Source organism: Piliocolobus tephrosceles, chromosome 1 (assembly GCF_002776525.5).
Source record: "Piliocolobus tephrosceles isolate RC106 chromosome 1, ASM277652v3, whole genome shotgun sequence".
Taxonomy (NCBI): domain Eukaryota; kingdom Metazoa; phylum Chordata; class Mammalia; order Primates; family Cercopithecidae; genus Piliocolobus; species Piliocolobus tephrosceles.
Genome location: NC_045434.1, coordinates 28,559,001 through 28,577,436, shown reverse-complemented (window position 1 = coordinate 28,577,436; position 18,436 = coordinate 28,559,001). Strand labels below are relative to the sequence as shown.

Genomic DNA, 18,436 nt, shown 5'->3' with positions numbered 1-18,436 from the left:
GGGGGAGGGAAAGGTTACGGTATGGTCCTTGGATTGAAAAAAATAATAAATATTTTTAAGGTATCAGTTATTCCCTAGTAAATCTATCGGTTCAAAATAATTCTAGTAGCAATAGTTTCATCTTTACAAAATTTTTCTAGACTTTTCCACACAATTATAATAGAACCCCTAAATTTAAAAAAAGTAATAGGAGAGGACTAGAGCCTTGCTAGGTGAGATATTAAAGCAAATTATGAACCCACAAAAGTAAAACACTGTGGAAATGGTACAATAAAGCAGAAAGATATTCAGAAATAGATGGTAGTAGTTACCACATTGTAATATGAGATAAAGGGAACTGGGAAAAAAATTGTTTCAGCATACAAGAAAACAAATTTCAGATAAAGTAAAGAACTGTATAAAATTTTTTATGTATGAAAGTGAAGAGCACTGTGCTAAATACTTACTTTTAAAAAATCTAAATGTACAGATTTCACAACCATACTGACTAAAACTTCTATATATTTAAAATAATAAATCCAGAATATAAATAGCCAGAAGTACAGAAACTTTATCCTAGTCACTTTTATATCCTCAGGGCCACAAACAGTGCCTGCTGCATTATAGATTTACAAATAATTTACTTTTGTCAAATGACAGGACTCGAGTGTATCCTTTGAATCAAACTTAAGACAGATTTTATAACCTTATAAAAATAGTTTAAAATATCTATGATTTCTCCAGATGTCAGCTGGGATTCTGACAGGGATTGCATTGAATCTGTAGATCAGTTTTTAAGGTATTGCCATCTTAACATTGTTACATCTTCCAGTCATTGAGCATGGAATGTTTTTCCAAATATTTAGATCTTCTCTAATTTCTTTCAACAATAATTTATAGCTTCCATAGCATAAGTTTTTCATTTCTTTTGTTAAACTGATTCCTAAGTGGTATACTCTTTTTGTTATATAGATAAGGGATTCCTATGTTGCCCAGGCTGGTCTCTAATGCCTGGCCTTACCTTCTTATGCGCCAGGACAACAGGCATGAGCCACCACACCTCCCCCTAAGCGGTATACTCTTTTTGATGCTATTATAAACTGCATTATTTTCTTAACTTCATTTTTGGATTGTTCATCACAAGTGTATAGAAGTACAATTGATGAGAAGTGGCCAAGATGGCGGACTAGAAGCAGCTAGCATGTGGGGCTCTCACAGAGAGGAACAGAAGGGGCGAGTAAATACAGCACGTTCAACTGAAACATCCAGGTACTTGCATTGGTACTAATCAAGGAAACAACTTGACCCATGGAGAACAGAGAAAACCAAGACAGGACAATGGCCCACCTGGGAACAACACAGAGCCAGAGGAACCTCCCCGACTCAGGGAAGCGGTGAGTAAATGAAGGACCCCAGGGATCAATGCTTCTCCCACGGATCTTTGCAATCCTTAGTTCAGCCTTAGATACCCAGGCTTTCCAGGCTTCCCAGGAAAAGCAGCTGCAACTATGGCAAAGCAGGAAGTTAAACCCCCTACATAGCCCTAGGAAAGAGGCTGAATCCAGGGGGCTAAGAAGTGACTGTCTGCAGGCCCCACTTGCACAGCACCTCACAGGATATGACCTACTGGCTTGGAAATCCAGCCAGCCACTGGTAGCAGCATTGCACCTCCCTGGATGGAGCTCTGCGGGGAGGGGCAGGCTACCAGCTTTGCTGTTTGGGTGACTTCGCCATTCCGGCCTTCAGACTTTGGAGAGTTCAAACTGACCAGGGGCAGAAGGGATCTCCCCAGCACAGCACGGCTATTCTACAAAAACGTGGCCAAGCTGCTTTTCTAAGCAACCTGGTCCCTGATGCTGTTCCTCCTCACCGGGTGGAACTTTTTACCAGAGCCTGCAGTCACCCACACCTGTATTCTGCAGCCCACAGAGATTTGAAACCTCACTGGGACAGAGCTCCCAGAGGGAGGCGTGGGCCACCACCTTTGCTATTTGGATGACTTAGCCATTCCAGACTTCAGCTTTGGAGAGCCCAAGCCAACTGGGGCAAAAGCTGTCCTTCAGCACAGCACAGCTGCTCTATAAAAATGTGGCCAGACCACTCTCTTAAGAGGATCCCCAGTGCTGTTTCTCCTCACAGGGTGGGACCTCCCAACTGGGGTCTTCTGCCAGCTCAGCTGGTGTTTTCTGGCCAACAGAGACTTGAAACTTCGCTGGAATGGAGCTCCTAGAGGGAGGGCTGAGCTGCCATCTTTGCTGTAGCCATCCAGCCTTAGGGCTTTGGAGAATCCAAGCTGACTAGGGATGGAAGCGGTCCCCCAGCACAGCATAGCTGCTCTCCAAAAACATGGCCAGACTGCTTTTTTAAGCAGGTCCCCAGTCCCCTTCCTCCTTGCTGGGCAGGACTCCCCAACTGGGGTCTCCAGCCATCCTCACCAGTGCTCTGTTTGGGTGACTTTGCTGTTCCAGGCTTCAAACTTTGGAAAGTCCGAGACAACCAGGGACTGAAGGGACCCCCAGCACAGCACAGCTGCCCTACAGAAACATGGCCGGACTGCTTTTTTAAGTGTGTCCCTAGTCCTGTTCCTCACCACCAGGTGGGACTTCCTGACCAGGGCCTCTAGCTATCCCCACTGGTGTTCTCTGGCTGACACAGGTTTCAAACCACACTGGGACAGAGCTCCCAGAGGGAAAGTCAGGCTGCCATCTTTGCTGTTTGGGCAGCATAACCATTCCAGCCTTCAGGCTTTGGAGTGTCAGGGGCAACCGGGGGCTGAAGCAGACGCCCCAGCAGAGCACAGCTGCTCTATGAAAACATAGCCAGATTGCTTTTCTAAGCAGGTCTCCAATCCCATTCTTCCTTCCTGAAATGGACCTCCCAACCAGGGTCTCCAGCCACCTCCTACAGGGTTTGGGCTGGCAACAGGTCTGTACCTCCCTGGGATGGAGCTCCCAGAGGGAGGGGCAGGCTGCCATCATGGCTGGTTTGCAGCCTTCACTGGTGATACCTCCAGGTACTAGAAAATTCAAGGCGACTAGGGACCAGAGCAGGTAGCAAGCATACCACAACAGCTCTATGAAAAAGCAGCCAGACTGTTAGATGGGTGCCCATTCCCGTATCTCCTCACCAGGAAGCTATCAAGCCAGCCACCCCGCACCAGAGCTATCAAGCCAGTAGCAGCTTGGCAATTCCCTGGACAAAGCCTCCAGGAGCAACTAAAAGCCTCTCTGCCACTGCCTCTGCAGTGGAACTACTCTTGCTACCCTCAGACTAATGAAGAAGCAAAGATCCTAAGTGCCTTATTCACACCTCCAACAAGCTGCAATTGACCCAAGGAGGAAGGCCAGACTGTCTCACATGGGTCCCACACACCCTCCACTGCTCATCACCAGACAGGGAACCCCTGGCTTGGGCCCATAGCACAGACCCTCCATCCTGGGCTGATTGCACTAAGCGATTGCGGACCTGCATCTCTCTGGGATGGAGTCCCCAGGAGCCAAGCAAAAGATCCTTGGCCACAATCACTACTAAGGTCCCTTCCTCCACTGCCTCCAAGTGGAGGAGGGAACACAAGTACTGAGATCACACCAGAGTGGCAGTGAGCAGCCCAGGAGTGCCAAGCCACAATCTATAGCCAGCACTCAAGAGGGAGAGGAAGCCCCCCTTTCAGAGTGTTGAGAGGGAACACAGCTGCAACTGTGAGGAAATACAAGGGAGCCACATAACTGAGCAAAAGTCTACCAACTGATTAATTAGCCTAAGTGCCACCTACTGGATCACACCCCAAAGCTTCAACACCAAAAATACCTCACTAACATACCCAAGCCTGAAACCGGAGATAATAAGTGAGCTTCAAATAAAGACCCTGCACAAAGCCTTGGCTTGGTGAAAAAATCCAGAAAAGTCTATCAACTGTACTCAATCTACACTGCAGTTAAAGGAATACCCCACATGCAGAGATGAGAAAGAACCAAAGCAAGAACTCCAGTAATTCAAATGGCCAGAGTATTATATGTCCTCCAAATGATCACACCAGTTCTCCAACATGAGTTCTTAACCAGGCTAAGCTGGCTGAAATGACAGAAATAGAATTCAGAATATGGACAGGAACGAAGATCACTGAGATTCAGGAGGATGGCAAAACCTAATCCAAGGAAACTAAGAGTTACAATAAAGAACAATATAGCCAGCTCCCTCCATGTTCCTGCAAAAGACATTATCTTGTCCTTTTTTAAGGCTGTATAGTATTCCATGGTGTATATGTACTACATTTTTTTATCCAATCTGTCACTGGTGGGCATTTAGGTAGATTTTATGTCTTTGCTATTGTGAATAGTGCTGCAATGAACATTCATATGTGTGTGTCTTTATGGAGGCTATATTGTCCTTGACAAACTAACACAGGAACAAAAAACCAAATATTGCATGTTCTCACTTACAAGTGGGAGCTAAATGATGATAATTTTTGAACACAAAGAAGGAAACAATAGACACTGGGGTCTACTTGAAGGTGGAGAGTGGGAAGAGGGAGAGGGGCAGAAAAGATAACTACCGAGCACCGGGCTTACTGAACTTAAAACCTGGGTGATGAAATAATCTGTACAACAAACCCCCATGACATGGGTTTATCTATGTGACAGACCTTCACACGCACCCCCAAACCTAAAATAAAAGTTTAAAAAAAAACTGATTGTTGTGTATGATAGTGTATCCTGAAATCTTGCTAACATAGTTTAGTAGTTCTAACAGTTTTTTAGTGGACTCTTTCACATGTATAGTTTTTCTATACATATGATCACATCATCTTCAAATAGAGATAATTTTACATCTTCTTTTCCAGCGTAGATGCCTTTTATTTCTTTCTTTCCCCAGCTGTCCTGGTTAGAACCTACCATACAATGTTGAATAAGAGTGACAAGAGCAGACATCCTTGTATTATTACTGATTTTAGACAAAAAGCATCCAGTCTGTCACCATTAAGTATGATGTTAGCTCTGTGGTTTTCATATATGCCCTTTATCAGGTTGAGGAAGTTCCTTCCCCTTTATTTACTAAGAGTTTTATCAGGAATGCATGTTGGATTTTCTCAAATACTTTTTCTGAATCTATTGAGGTAATCCTATGATTTTTTTTTTCATTCTACTGATATGATTTTCAGATGTTAAACCAATCTTACATTCCTGGGATAAAACAAGCGGATTCTAAAATTCATATTGAACTTCAAGGGATCCAGGATAGCCAAAACAATCCTGAAAAAAAAACAAAGTAGAAGGACTCACAATTCTCAATTTTGAAACTTACCACAAAGCAAGGGTAATTAAGAGAGTACACTATTAGCACAAGGATAAACATAAACATCAGTCGAATAGAACTGAGAGTCCAAAAATAAACCTATGTATCTATGGTCAACAGATTTTCGACAAAGGTGCCAGGATCCTACAGTGAGGAAAGAATAGTCTTTTTAACAAATTGTGCTGGGACTGCTGGATATTCACGCAGAAAATGAAATTGGACACTTACTGTATAAAATAATTAATTCAAAATGGATCAAAGCACAAACAAATGGAAAGACATCCCATGCTCACAGATTAGAAGAATCAATATGGTTAAAATGACTATACTGCCCAAAGCAATCTACAGATTCTATGCAATTCCTATCAAATGACCAACATCATCTTTCACAGAATTAGAAAAAACAATACTAAAATTCATAGGGAACCAAAAGAGAGCCCAAATAGCCAAAGCAATCCTAAGCAAAAAGAACAAAGCCAGAGGCATCACATTACCCAACTTCAAACTACTCTATACTAAACTATACAAGGCTATAGTAACCAAAACATTATGGTACTTGTATGAAAATAGACACATAGATCAGTGTAAAAGAACAGAGAACTCAGAAGTAAAGCCACATATTTTCAACCAACATGTATTCGACAAAGTCAACAAAAAACAATGAGGAAAGAAAATCCTATTCAATAAATGGTGCTGGGAAAACTGCCTAACCATATGCAGAAGAAAATAACTGGACCCCTATCTCTCACCACATCCAAAAATTAACTCATGATGGATTAAAGACTTAAATGTAAGTCCTCAAACTATAAAAATTCTAGAAAAAAACCTAGGAAAAACTTCTCCGGACATCAGTCCAAGAAAAGAACTTCTCACTAAGACCCCAAAAGCAATGCAACAAAAACAAAAATAGACAAATGGGACTTAAATAAACTAAAGACATTATGCACTGGAAAAGAAACTATCAACAGAGTAAACAGACAATCTACAGGATGAGAGAAAATTTTTGCAACCTATGCATCCAATAAAGGACTAATATCCATAATCTATAAGGACTTTAAACAAATCGACAAGAAAAAAACAAATAACCCCATTAAAAAGTGGGCAAAGGGTCGGGTGTGGTGGCTCATACCTGTAATCCCAGCACCTTGGGAGGCCAAGGTGGGTGGATCACCTGAGGTCAGGAGTTCAAGACCAGCCTGGCCAACATGGTGAAACCCCATCTCTACTAAAAATACAAAAAATTAGCTGGGCAGGATAGTGGGCACTGTGATCCCAGCTACTTGGGAGGCTGAGGCAGGAGAATCACTTGAACCCAGGAGGCAGACGTTACAGTGAGCCAAGATCCCGCCACTGCACTCCAGCCTGGGCAACAAGAGTGAGACTCTATCTCAAAAAGGAAAAAAAAAAAAAAAAATAAGTGTGCAAAGGATGGAAACAGTTCTCAAAAGAAAACATAAAAGCAGTCAACAAACATAAGAAAAAAAAATGCTCAACATAATCATCAAAGAAATACAGATCAAAACCACAATAAGATATCATCTCATACCAGTCAGAATGGCTATTGATATGGTTAGGCTTTGTGTCCCCAGCCAAATCTCATCTTGAATTGTAATCCTCATAATCTTCACAATCCCCACATGTCAAAGGAGAGACTAGGTGGAGGTAATTAATGCAGGGCAGTTTCCCCCATGCTGTTCTCATGATACTAAGAGAGTTCTCATGAAATCTGATAGTTTTAAGGGGCTCCTCCCACTTTGCTTGGCTCTTCTCCTTCCTGCCACCTTGTGAAGAAGGTGCCATGCTTCCCCTTTGCCTTCCACCATGATTGTAAGTTTCCTGAGACCTCCCCAGCCATGCTGAACTGTGAGTTAATTAAACCTCTTTCTTTTATAAAATACCCAGCCTTGGGCAGTTCTTTACAGCAGTGTGAAAATAGACTAATACAGCTATTATTAAAAAGTCAAAAATAACACATTATGGCAGGGCTGCAGAGGAAAGGGAACACTTATAAACTATTGGTGGGAATGTAAATCAGTTCAACCCCTATGGAAAACAGTGTAGAGAGTTCTCAAATAACTAAAAATAGAACTACCATTTGACCCAGCAATCCCACTACTGGGTAGCTACCCAAAGGAAAAGAAATTATTATTTCAAAAAGATGCCTATACTTGTATGTTTACTGCAGCACTATTCACAATACCAAAATCATGGAATCAATCTAAGTCCACCAACACTTGATTGGATAAAGAAAATAGGGGACACATACATCAAGGAATACTATGCAGCCATAAAAAAGAATGAAATCATGTCCTTCACAGGAACATGGACTGAGCTGGAGGCCATTATTCTAAGAGAAATAACAGAAATAGGAAATAAAATACCACACATTCACAGTTATAAGTGTGAACTAAACAGTGGGTAACATGGACATAAAGATGGGAAAAACAGACGCAAAGAACTCCAAAAAGGGGAAAAGTGGAAGAGGGGTGAAGGCTGAAATGCTACCTATTGGGGACTATGTTTAATATTTGGTTGATAGTTTCACTAGAAACTCAAACCTCAGCATTACACATTATGCAATATAACAAACCTCCACCTATCCCCAAATCTAAAATGAAATTTCAAATTTAAAAATTAGTAATTTAAAAAAATGGATCAAAGACCTAAGTGTAAGATCAAAACTATAAACCTCCTAGAAGAAAACATAGAATAAACTTTTATAACCTTGGTTTTGGCAAAGGATTCTTAGATATATACAAAAATAATGAGAAATGAAAGAAAGAGTAGATAAATTGGACTTCACCAAAATAAAAAATCTTTTGCTTCAAAGGACACTGTCAAGAAAATGAAACAGGCCTATAAAATAGAAAAAAAAATGCAAATCAAATATCTGATATTAGACTTGTATCTAATATATATCTGTTACAATTCAGTAATACAAAGGCAAATAACCAAATTTAAAACTGGGCAAAGGAAATGAATACACAGTTATCTAAATAAGATATACAAATGATCATTAAGCACATGAAAAGATGCTCAGTATCCTTAGTCACTAGGAAAATGCAAGTCAAAACCACAATGAGATATCACTTCTTACCCACAAGGGTTAGCAAGGATATAGAAAAACTGTAACCCTCATACACTGCTGGTAGGAATGTAAAATGGGGCAGCTGCTTTGAAAACAGTCTGTCAGTTCCTTAAACAATTAAACATACAGTTACTACATGGCCCAGTAATTATACTCAGGTATATTTCTAAGAGAAATGAAAACACATGTCCACGCAGAAACATGTACATGAATGTTGATAGCAACATTATTCATAAGAACCAAAGGGTGGAAACAACTCAAATGCTCCTCAGTTAATGGACAAACAAAGTGTGATCTATCCAGACAATGAAATATGTTAGGCCATAAAAAGAAATGAAGCTCTAATACATGTTACAACATGTATGAACCTTGAAGATTATTCCAAGCAAGAAAAGCCTATTACAAAAGAACACATATTAAATGATTCCATTCATATGACATGTCCAGAATAGGGAAATCCATAGAGACAGAACATAGGTTAGTAGTGCCTAAGCTGGAGTGGTGGGGAAAGGTGTTATGAAAAGGGGTGACAGCAGAAACATGCAGGCTTTCTTTTCGGAGTGATCAAAACAGTTCTAAAGCTGATTGTGGAGATGGTTGCACATATCTGTGAAAAAACTAAAACCTATTGATCTATTTGGTCAAGTTATATGGTATGTAAATGGTATCTTTAACAAGCTGTTAAAAATATTTACAATTTATGACAGATGATTTTTATGAGGTGCTTCAGCCTTAAGCATTCAAAGAAATTGATAGGAAAAGTAATAAAATCCCCAAAAAGAAATGGGGAAAAAGAAAAATGGCCAATTCATAAGAGAAGAAATACAAATGGCAAATAAACCTGAAAAAAAAAAAAATTCAACATCAGCAGTTGCTGAAATAAAACGAAAATAAAAACAAGCATCATTTACCTATCAAATTATCATGGTGTAAGAGAGAGGAGCAAGCATAGCACAGTGTAAATATAGATACGCACATACACATCCATACAGATATTATATGGTTATTGAATTTGTAAGTTAATCCCCAAGTGCACGTGCACACACACACACACACACACACAAGCATACCAAAGGAGTATTAGTGGTTGTGCTGTACTGTAAAATTATATAGATGGATTACAATGAGTAATAAAAAAATTTTTAAGTAGGTATTTTAAAAAATCCATGAAACTATCCCCTTTAATGTAATCAAAGGAATGAAAAGATCAATGAAGAAGGCAGCATTCTGGAGAGAAATGTGGGCAGCTGCTCACAGTGGGATGATCACAAACACGTTTCTATTGGAACAACCCCACACCTACGAAGGCAAAAGGTGCCACAGGATATGCCCATCCATGTGGTAGACATCTTCATTCATTACCTGCTTTAGAGGTAACAAGCTGCAGCACAAGAGGTCGTCTTGTTACAATGCCCGACCCTCGAGGAAGAAAGTCCCTAAAAAAAGTAAGAAATATAGATTAAGTCATGAAGGAATTCTGATCACCTATACATTCATAAACCAAGTTCCACAGCAATTCTCCTAATTCCCAACCTTTCAATATATCATTTATCCAAAAAATGATAGGCCCATCTTAATAAAAGAAGTGTTTTCAAAGTTAAAAAAAAGGAGGGCCTTATATTGATTGCATAGAAATCCATGTATATTATCATAATGACCTCATTGGAATATGCCATTCATTCATCTAGCTGAAATTTATAAAAGTTTCCACTTAGTTTCTGTGTATTATCAATTAATTTTGATTTTCAGAGAATCAGCATTAAAGAAAATATTTGATACTGAAATTAATTCTTAAACTCTTTTTGATAATTAAAAAACCCAGTACGCTCTTTGGCCTCAAGATCAATATTAGCACCGTCAAATACTGACCATTACTAAAGGTACATTAGATTGTATCCTCTAAATATACTGACATTTTTCTCCAATAAAAGGAAACGAGGCCGGGCACAGTGGTCCACACCTGTAATCCCAGCACTCTGGGAGGCCGAGGCTGGTGAATCGCTTGAGCCCAGGAGTTTGAGACCAGCCTGGACAATGTAGCAAAAACCCAGCTCTACAAAAAAAAAAAAAAAAAAACCTACAAAAATTAGCCAGCCAGCCAGACATGGTGGTTGGGCCTCTAGTCCCAGTTACTCAGAAGGCTGAGATGGGAGGATCACTTGAGCCTGGGAGGCGGAGTTGCAGTGAGTCAAGGTCACACCTCTGCACTCCAGCCTGTACAACAGAGTGAGACTCTTGTCTAAAAAAAAGGACACATAAAACGTGGGATCAAGCAGAAACAGATATTTCGTCTGTAGAAATTAACAGCAGAAAACAAACACTGCAACTTGAGTTTTGTTTGTTCTCATTCCATTTGTTTTTATTCCTGATAAATGGAGGTTTTGATAAAGTTCATATTTCAAATGGCATATTAATAAACACTAAGCCAATAAAACTGCAGCAAAGAGAGTACTACATAACATTACATCTGCAATGCAACATAAATTATTCCTGATTCTTCAACATCAAAGAATTCATAAACATACCTATAGCACAGTTTTTAAACACATTTAGAATGTCTCACAACTTTTAGAGGAATCATCACAGAATTCCACTCAAAATAAACTTTTCACTCAATGGCAGTGTTTCTCAAAATGTGGTTCCAGGCCCACCAGAAAGTGTTATAACCACAGACACCCAGGACTACTCCTGAAGCTACAGATTAATTATATTCAGGGGAAGGCATGCAGCATTTGTACTCTTAACAAGCTCCCAGATGTTTCTGATGCTCACCAAGGTTTGAAAACCACTGGCCTCAAGTCAGGATATGTTACTCAACAATTCAGTGGGCGATAACAATTCACGTGGCATACTATGAGTTTTGTAGGAAATTTGGCAGAACAGAGCTTCAACACAGATGGGATTTCAATGAACAGCAGCTTATAAAATAGGCAAAGGACAGTGAGAATGCTCCAAAACCCAAGCGTTTAGCTGCACTGGTAGTTTGGAATGGAGAGTCAAAAAGATAGAATCAAGCCAAATTTCTCCCACTACAACTAATTTATTTGGCAAGTGCTACTGTATGTTCTGACAGAGGAAATAGTACTGAACAACCTTGAGTTAATGACTTTTCTCATTGACTTCAAGGACCAAAGTTCATTTAGAATGTCAGTGTATATGACTACAATAGAAAATAGTGAAATTACAGATTTGCACGTGCTTTTGAAAATGCCACTGAAATAGCATTATTTATTCATCGAAAAAAATTCACTGAGAAATTAAGAAGTGCTAGGGAGATGCTGTGGGCATGGACTCATGCTGGGTAGACACCAGGAATTTGGAACCTAATGGGAACAAAACATATTCATGAAAACCATTAAAGAAGGGAAGATAAACTACATTGGAGTTCAGAAAAGAGAAAGAACAATACTCTCCTTATAATGATGATTTGAATAGATTTAAATACATATAACTAAATACACTTTTAATATTCTTCATGTGCTGCATTAGAATAACTGCTAGTTTAGATAGCTTCAACAATCATTTAAAATTTAATCAAAATAAACAAAGTATCTACTTTGTTTTGTTTGTTTTATTTTTAACCAAAAAGGAAGAGGTTAATTTGAGAATCAAAATGAATTGAGGGAGGGAAAAAAGCAAAACTCCAGAGTAAAGAGCTAGACGGCACCATGGAATACTATCCAGCCATAAAGAAGGATGAGTTTATGTCCTTTGCAGGGACATGAATGAAGCTGGAAACCATCATTCTCAGCAAACTAACACAAGAACAGAAAACCAAACACCGCATGTTCTCACTCATGAGTGGGAGCTGAACAGTGAGAACACATGGACACAGGGAGAGGAATATCACACATCAGGGCCTGTCAGGGAGTGGAGGGTCAGGGGAGGGACAGCATTAGGAGAAATACCTAATGTAGATGACGGGTTAATGGGTGCAGCAAACCACCATGGCACATGTATACCTATGTAACAAACCTGCACGTTCTGCATATGTATCCCAGAACTTTAAAGTACAATAATAATAATAATAAAAATTTAAGTCAGGATATAACAATAAAAGGAGCTGGAGGGCATCTGTTTGAGCCATGAGGACCATGAGTGAAATTTCAGGATGTATAAAATGCCAAGGAAAAATGATGAATGGCCTGAATAATGCCATTTAACAAGTCAATAAAATATTTTCTTCAAGAAAAAAAAGGCAGAGAAGAAAGGAGAGAAGAAAGAAGAAAAAAAGGTTTAGTCACTCTATACCTTCATGCTGAGACCTGTTTCAATTCATGCTTGTGACCATATATTTAGATGCAGATTTAGTAACAATCCCTGTGAACACTGTTAAAGCAAAATAGAACATATCAAACATTATAAATAGCAAATAATTGTGTGTTGACTAAAAATCCAAAGATACATCTAACATTTTTCTCTACATTTTTTTATTAAGCAAACAGAGCTTTTCATTAAGAGTAATAAATAGATTCTGGTATCTAACCCCTTCTTATTCACTCACAGTTACTAGTTCCCTTCATGGCTCTCACCAGTCCTACCTCTGACAGATACATTCTCACAAAAAGCCAAAAATTTTGATAATCAAATTTTACTATTTGGAAGTCTCTCCTGCTTCACAGGCATCTCTGAAGTACAACAAAGTGCTAAAGAAAAGCTTCTCTCTTCTTAAGAGTGAGCAGCTAATCTGGCCATCCTAAAGATACATCTCCTTCTGATGGCCCAGCACACTCTTGCTGTGCGAACTAAGGAGATGAGTCCTCAAATGAGAAACACAGAACCTTGCTTTGAATATTAGCTCTGCCACTGAATGGGCAAAATTCTCTCAGAATCCATTTCTCTTACTACTAAACTGAGATAATGCTAACTATGGCCCAAGTTGTATGGATCAAATGAAATGCAACATACGTCAACAATTTTAAAATTTTAAAACCCAAGCACCACGGGAAAATGTTACTATTATTTTTGATATAACACAGCCACAGCGTGTTTTCCCTGATATTGTAGTATTCATTTGCCTTGAAAAACTAAGCACCTACACGCAATATTTTAACATTTTGCTACTGGAATTTGAAGATAGGAGCCACAGACCCCACTTGAACTATCCTCTTAGTGTTGATGACCTGCAAGGGTTTGGAAAGCCCTCATGCCTGCCTTCAGCAACAGGGAGCCAAAGCACTGACATGAACAATATTGAATAATTCATTAGCCACTGAGCACCATCATCCAATTGAATTGTATCATTTTCTGTGCAATAGATTTTTCTTCCATAAGCATATTTTATGGGAAAACCTGTAAGCATGTTTTATGGGAAAACATTTTTTAAATTCATGCTGGAAAAATAATGACTATTCCTTTAGTATTACTTTGGATTTAGACTACATATTTTTAATTTATTTTCTAATAAATCTATATAAAAATAAAATATGTATGCCATTTTTCCTGCAAAATGTACCTTCAAAGAGTAACCTGAAAACTCAGTGTTATTAAATTGAGTCTGTTATATGGCCCAGATGCCTTATTTGTGGTTGAACTGTACAGATTTTTAGCCAGAGAGAGTGCTTCCCTCTGGATGCCATATGCCAGCTACAAATCAAATGCCTTTCTTTTCTCTCAACCCATCTCAATAAAGCATTAATCTTCAGTGTTAACAGCTGGTCTTCAGGCAATAAGTCAATGCTCTTTCACAGCTTCCTGACTCCTAGACAAAAAATAGAGTACAATTCCCACACTATGGTTTAAGAACCACCTTGATGACATTTCTTATTGGCTCTTCCAGTAACTGAGTTACCAGGAAATATAGTTATTGCTCCACTAGGAAAAGAATGACTTTTGGAGGCCTGAAAAAGGACAGCACACTAGCTGTATCAACAAAACTCAAAAACATTCTCCCCTGGCAGCAAATAGAGCAACTACAGAGATGGTCTCTTCAATATAGATGTAAATGATTGTTAACCAGATAATCTGTACAGTAAATAAATGTTTAACATCTGCACTTAACTGAAGATGGGAGGCATAACTCATAGTTTCCTAGAAGTTGATTCATGGAGCCAATTTATTCAAAAATAAAGAAGCTCAGCCTTGGAGGAGGACAACATGCAAATAAAAAAATAACTATAATAAGCATAACAGGTACTATGCTTAAGTTTCACACAAGATACGGTATCAACACACAGCAAAGAATATCTATGCTGCTTGGAGGAGCTGCTAGAAACAATATCTGAGAAGAAATATGAGGTAGGATGCATTCCACAGAAAATCAGATGTACGAAGACATGGAAGACCAGAGTGGCACAAAACATCACAGAACTGTAAACATTAAAGAGAGATCAGAATAAGATAGAGAAGAGTCTAGAGAAGGAAGCCAGAAAAGACCTCAGAGGTCTTTACTGGTAGTTTGTGTTTGTCTATTTTCTGTGAGAACAGGAAGGCACTATAGAGTTTTAAGTGATCAGATTTGCATTTCAGAATAATCACTGGGGATTATATAGAGAACGTTGAAAAAGAGAAAGATCAAAGACAGAGTGATGAGTCACTAGTCACTAGCCAGTCTAGGTCATTCAGAAAGAAGATAATAAAGGTCAAGTCCAAGGCAGTAATGGTAGAGATGGAAAGAAGACAAATGGCAGGATTTAATGATTGCTTTGATATGGAATCTCCTTCTGATGCCACTCCTTCTGATGAATCTCCTTCTAATGTAGTGATATGGAAGAGTTAGGATAAATGTCACATTTCTGGTTTGGGTAGCTGGTTGAACAATGGTATCACTAACCAGGACAGGAAATAAAGGAAGATCTGGTTAATATAGTGCTTACCATGTGCCAGCACCAATCTGATAGCTTTATATGCATTAACTTGTTCGATCTCATAACATCCTATGCAGTAGGTACTACTGTTATTCTTACTTCACAGATGAGAAAACAGAAGCACACAAAAGTCAGACAATTTGCACAGGGTCATAAAGCTAGTAAGTGACATACGGGACTCAAATTTAGGGAGTCTAACTCTAGCATTTGTGCTCTTGACCATTTTTATCTACATTGTAAAAGAAATGGGGGAAGAAAATGAGCAGTCCTTATTTGTACACATTGATCTTTACATGCCTGGGGAATACCCAGATTGAAACAACATGCAGACAGTTAGACTGAACAGTTGGTACTCAGGACAAAAGTCTTATCTGGAGACAATAATTTGACAGTCAGCAACAGAGCAGGAAGTTGAAGCCAAAAGAACAGATGAGTAGGAATGGAGTGGAAACAAGTGATTAATATTGACTCTCAGAAATACCAACATTTAATGTGTACCCGAAAGAAGTGGAACTGAGAGAATAGAAAGAGGCTACCAGAGAGGTAAGCCAAACACTAGAACACAAAATCACATTAACCTCTTAAACATCTCCACTAGGTGTCTGAAACCAAACATCTCTACAACTCAATTGATTACAATCTATCCAAATGTTTCTCCACCTTCATTCCCAATCATAATCCATATCATCACCATCCATATACGTCAGCCAAGCCAAGCACCTCGGAATCATCCATCCTCCATCTACCTCTATCCTCATGCTCCAAGTTGGTCAACATGTCCTCCTGATTCTATGTTAATATCTCTTAAATTCACCCTGTCTTGTCTATTTGGATCACCAGTCCAGCTGCCACCAACTCTCATATAAAGTGCTACACTGCTCTCATGACTAATTTCCCTGCATCTAATTTGAGCACCCTCCTATCCAACTTTAACAGGGACATCAGTTCTATCACATCATTACCAGACTTTAAATCATTGAATGACTCCCCATTATCTTTAGCATGAAATCCAAATATTAGTACCACTTACAAAATATTTTATTTCTGACCACTCCCCAACTGAAACCCTACATCAGAGGCATAGAACCCCTTACAACTAATTTAACCTATTATTTCAACAAATGTGCATTATGTGTCTACTACAAGCTAAATGAAGCTTTAGACACTGGAGATATAACAGTAAACAAAGCAGAAATAAAGTCTTGTCCTCTAGTGGAAGTCTCTGTGTGCGTCTGTGCTCTCAGACTCGGTGTCTAGGCACATCCCTATCTCCCTAAATCTTCAACACTCAGCTGTATGTCATCTTCTCTGGGAGTCTTCTCGAGATCCCTCCACCCCCACATGTCTCTACCTAAGCTCTCAACACACATTGTCTGCTCCCTCACCCCCCAGGCACTAAATATTTTTTTACTTTCTACATACCCTTTCAAGAAGATTCATCATTGCTCCACATAGTCATAACATGGAGAGAAAACAATCCTATATCTAATTCACAACTGGCAGACAGCTACAAGGCATTATATGGACCAAAAGAATAGGCAAGATGACTCTCAACTCACCAATAATTTGCTGGGGTCATTTAAATTGATATTATGAACATTTAAGACTCAAACATATTCACCAAATTACAAAATATAGAATACTAGGTGGGCCAATATTATTGACCCTGTCTAATGACATGGAATGGAATTTGAAGAAAATAAAAATTTTTTTAAAATACCAGAACCAATATATTTTTAAAATTTTTTCCTTAAAAACAGAGAAATCTCAGCGAGGCATGGTGGCTCACACCTGCAATCCCAGCACTTTGGGAGGACGAGGTGGGCAGATCACCTGAGGTTGGGAGTTTGAGACAAGCCTGACCAACATGGAGAAACCCCATCTCTACCAAAAATACAAAATTAGCCAGGGGTGGTGGTGGATGCCTGTAATCCCAGCTACTCAGGAGGCTGAGGTAGGAGAATCACTTGAACCCAGGAGGCAGAGGTTGTGGTGAACCGAGATTGTGCCATTGCACTCCAGCCTGGGCGACAAGAGCAAAGCTCCATCTCAAAAACAAAAACAAAAACAAAAAAAACAAAAAACAAAAAAAAAAAACAAACAAACAGAGAAATCTCTTTTAAAACTTAATTTTCAAAGTATTTAATATAATTTTCTGGCCATGCACAGTAGCTTACGTCTGTAATCCCAACAATTTGGGAGGCCAAGGCAGGAGGATCACCTGAGCCCAGGAGTCCCAGACCAGCCTGAGCAACATGGCGAGACTCCCCTCTCTACAAAAAATTTAAAAATTAGCTAGGCGTGGTGGCTTCAGCCTGTGGTCCCAGCTACTCAGGTGCCTGAGGCAGGAGGATTGCTTGAACCCAGGAGGTCGAGGTTGCTGTGAGTCATATTCATGCCACTGCACTTCAGCCTGGGTGACAGAGTGAGACCGTCTTAAAAAAAAAAAAAAAAAAAAATCTGTGCACCATAATAATTCCTGTAGGAGTACTATCTCACAATATTTCAATATACTGATCCAACAAAAAAAGAAACAGAAGGAAAGGGAAACAGGGAAAGAGGGAAAAGAAAGGAGATAGGAAGAGAAAGACAGACAAATCACACTAATACTGCCCACCCCCTGCTCCAAGAAGCACTGAGGTCAAGAATCCAATTCCACACCCTGAACACAATAGTGCTATTAAAATAGCTCTGTACTTTCATGTCCAAATCCGGGAAGTTTGCCAACCATTACAATGCCATTTTAATCACTAGAGGAAGTAATTTTACCAAAATCCACAGATTTAATTGGAAATTTTCTACTGCAGTTTACTTTTTTCTCTAAATTATTGCCATATATTAAGAATATTAGTACTTACAGATTTGTAAAGAATCATATTTTGATGCTGTCAGCTACTCTATAATATGAAGTACTCAACACCATCATAATTTTATTTAAAAAACATACCTACAAATTCAATTGCAGGAAACACTATGCTTTTACTTATTTTTTATTGACATCTTTAAGAATCTCAATATTTTACTTTTATTCACAAAATTCAAAATTTCTAAACAACATAGTTTTATTAAATCTAAATATTCAATAATTAATGGTTCCCACTGAAACATTTAGAATGCAAAAGTTTCTCAGTCAGGGATCCATAAACTGAACAAAGAAGGCAGTTCTCAGTTTACAAATACTAAGTGTTCTCCCCACCAGGAAACATGCTCAAGAACTTAATGCCTTAATATTTAATCAATTTTATTTGCCTATTCACGAAGTCAGTTTGTT

At 39.0% G+C, this 18,436-nt stretch overlaps 1 protein-coding gene across 3 annotated transcripts in view; it reads right to left on the bottom strand.

The window, feature by feature from the left end:
• The window catches only part of DNM3 (dynamin 3), a 566,202-nt gene that overhangs the window by 477,086 nt on the left and 70,680 nt on the right, over positions 1-18,436 (bottom strand). For all 3 annotated transcript variants that reach the window (XM_023207167.1, XM_023207165.1, XM_023207166.1), the window contains exon 2: positions 9,722-9,795. In XM_023207167.1, the coding sequence (XP_023062935.1) occupies positions 9,722-9,795 (74 nt within the window). The remainder of the gene's footprint in view (positions 1-9,721; positions 9,796-18,436) is intronic.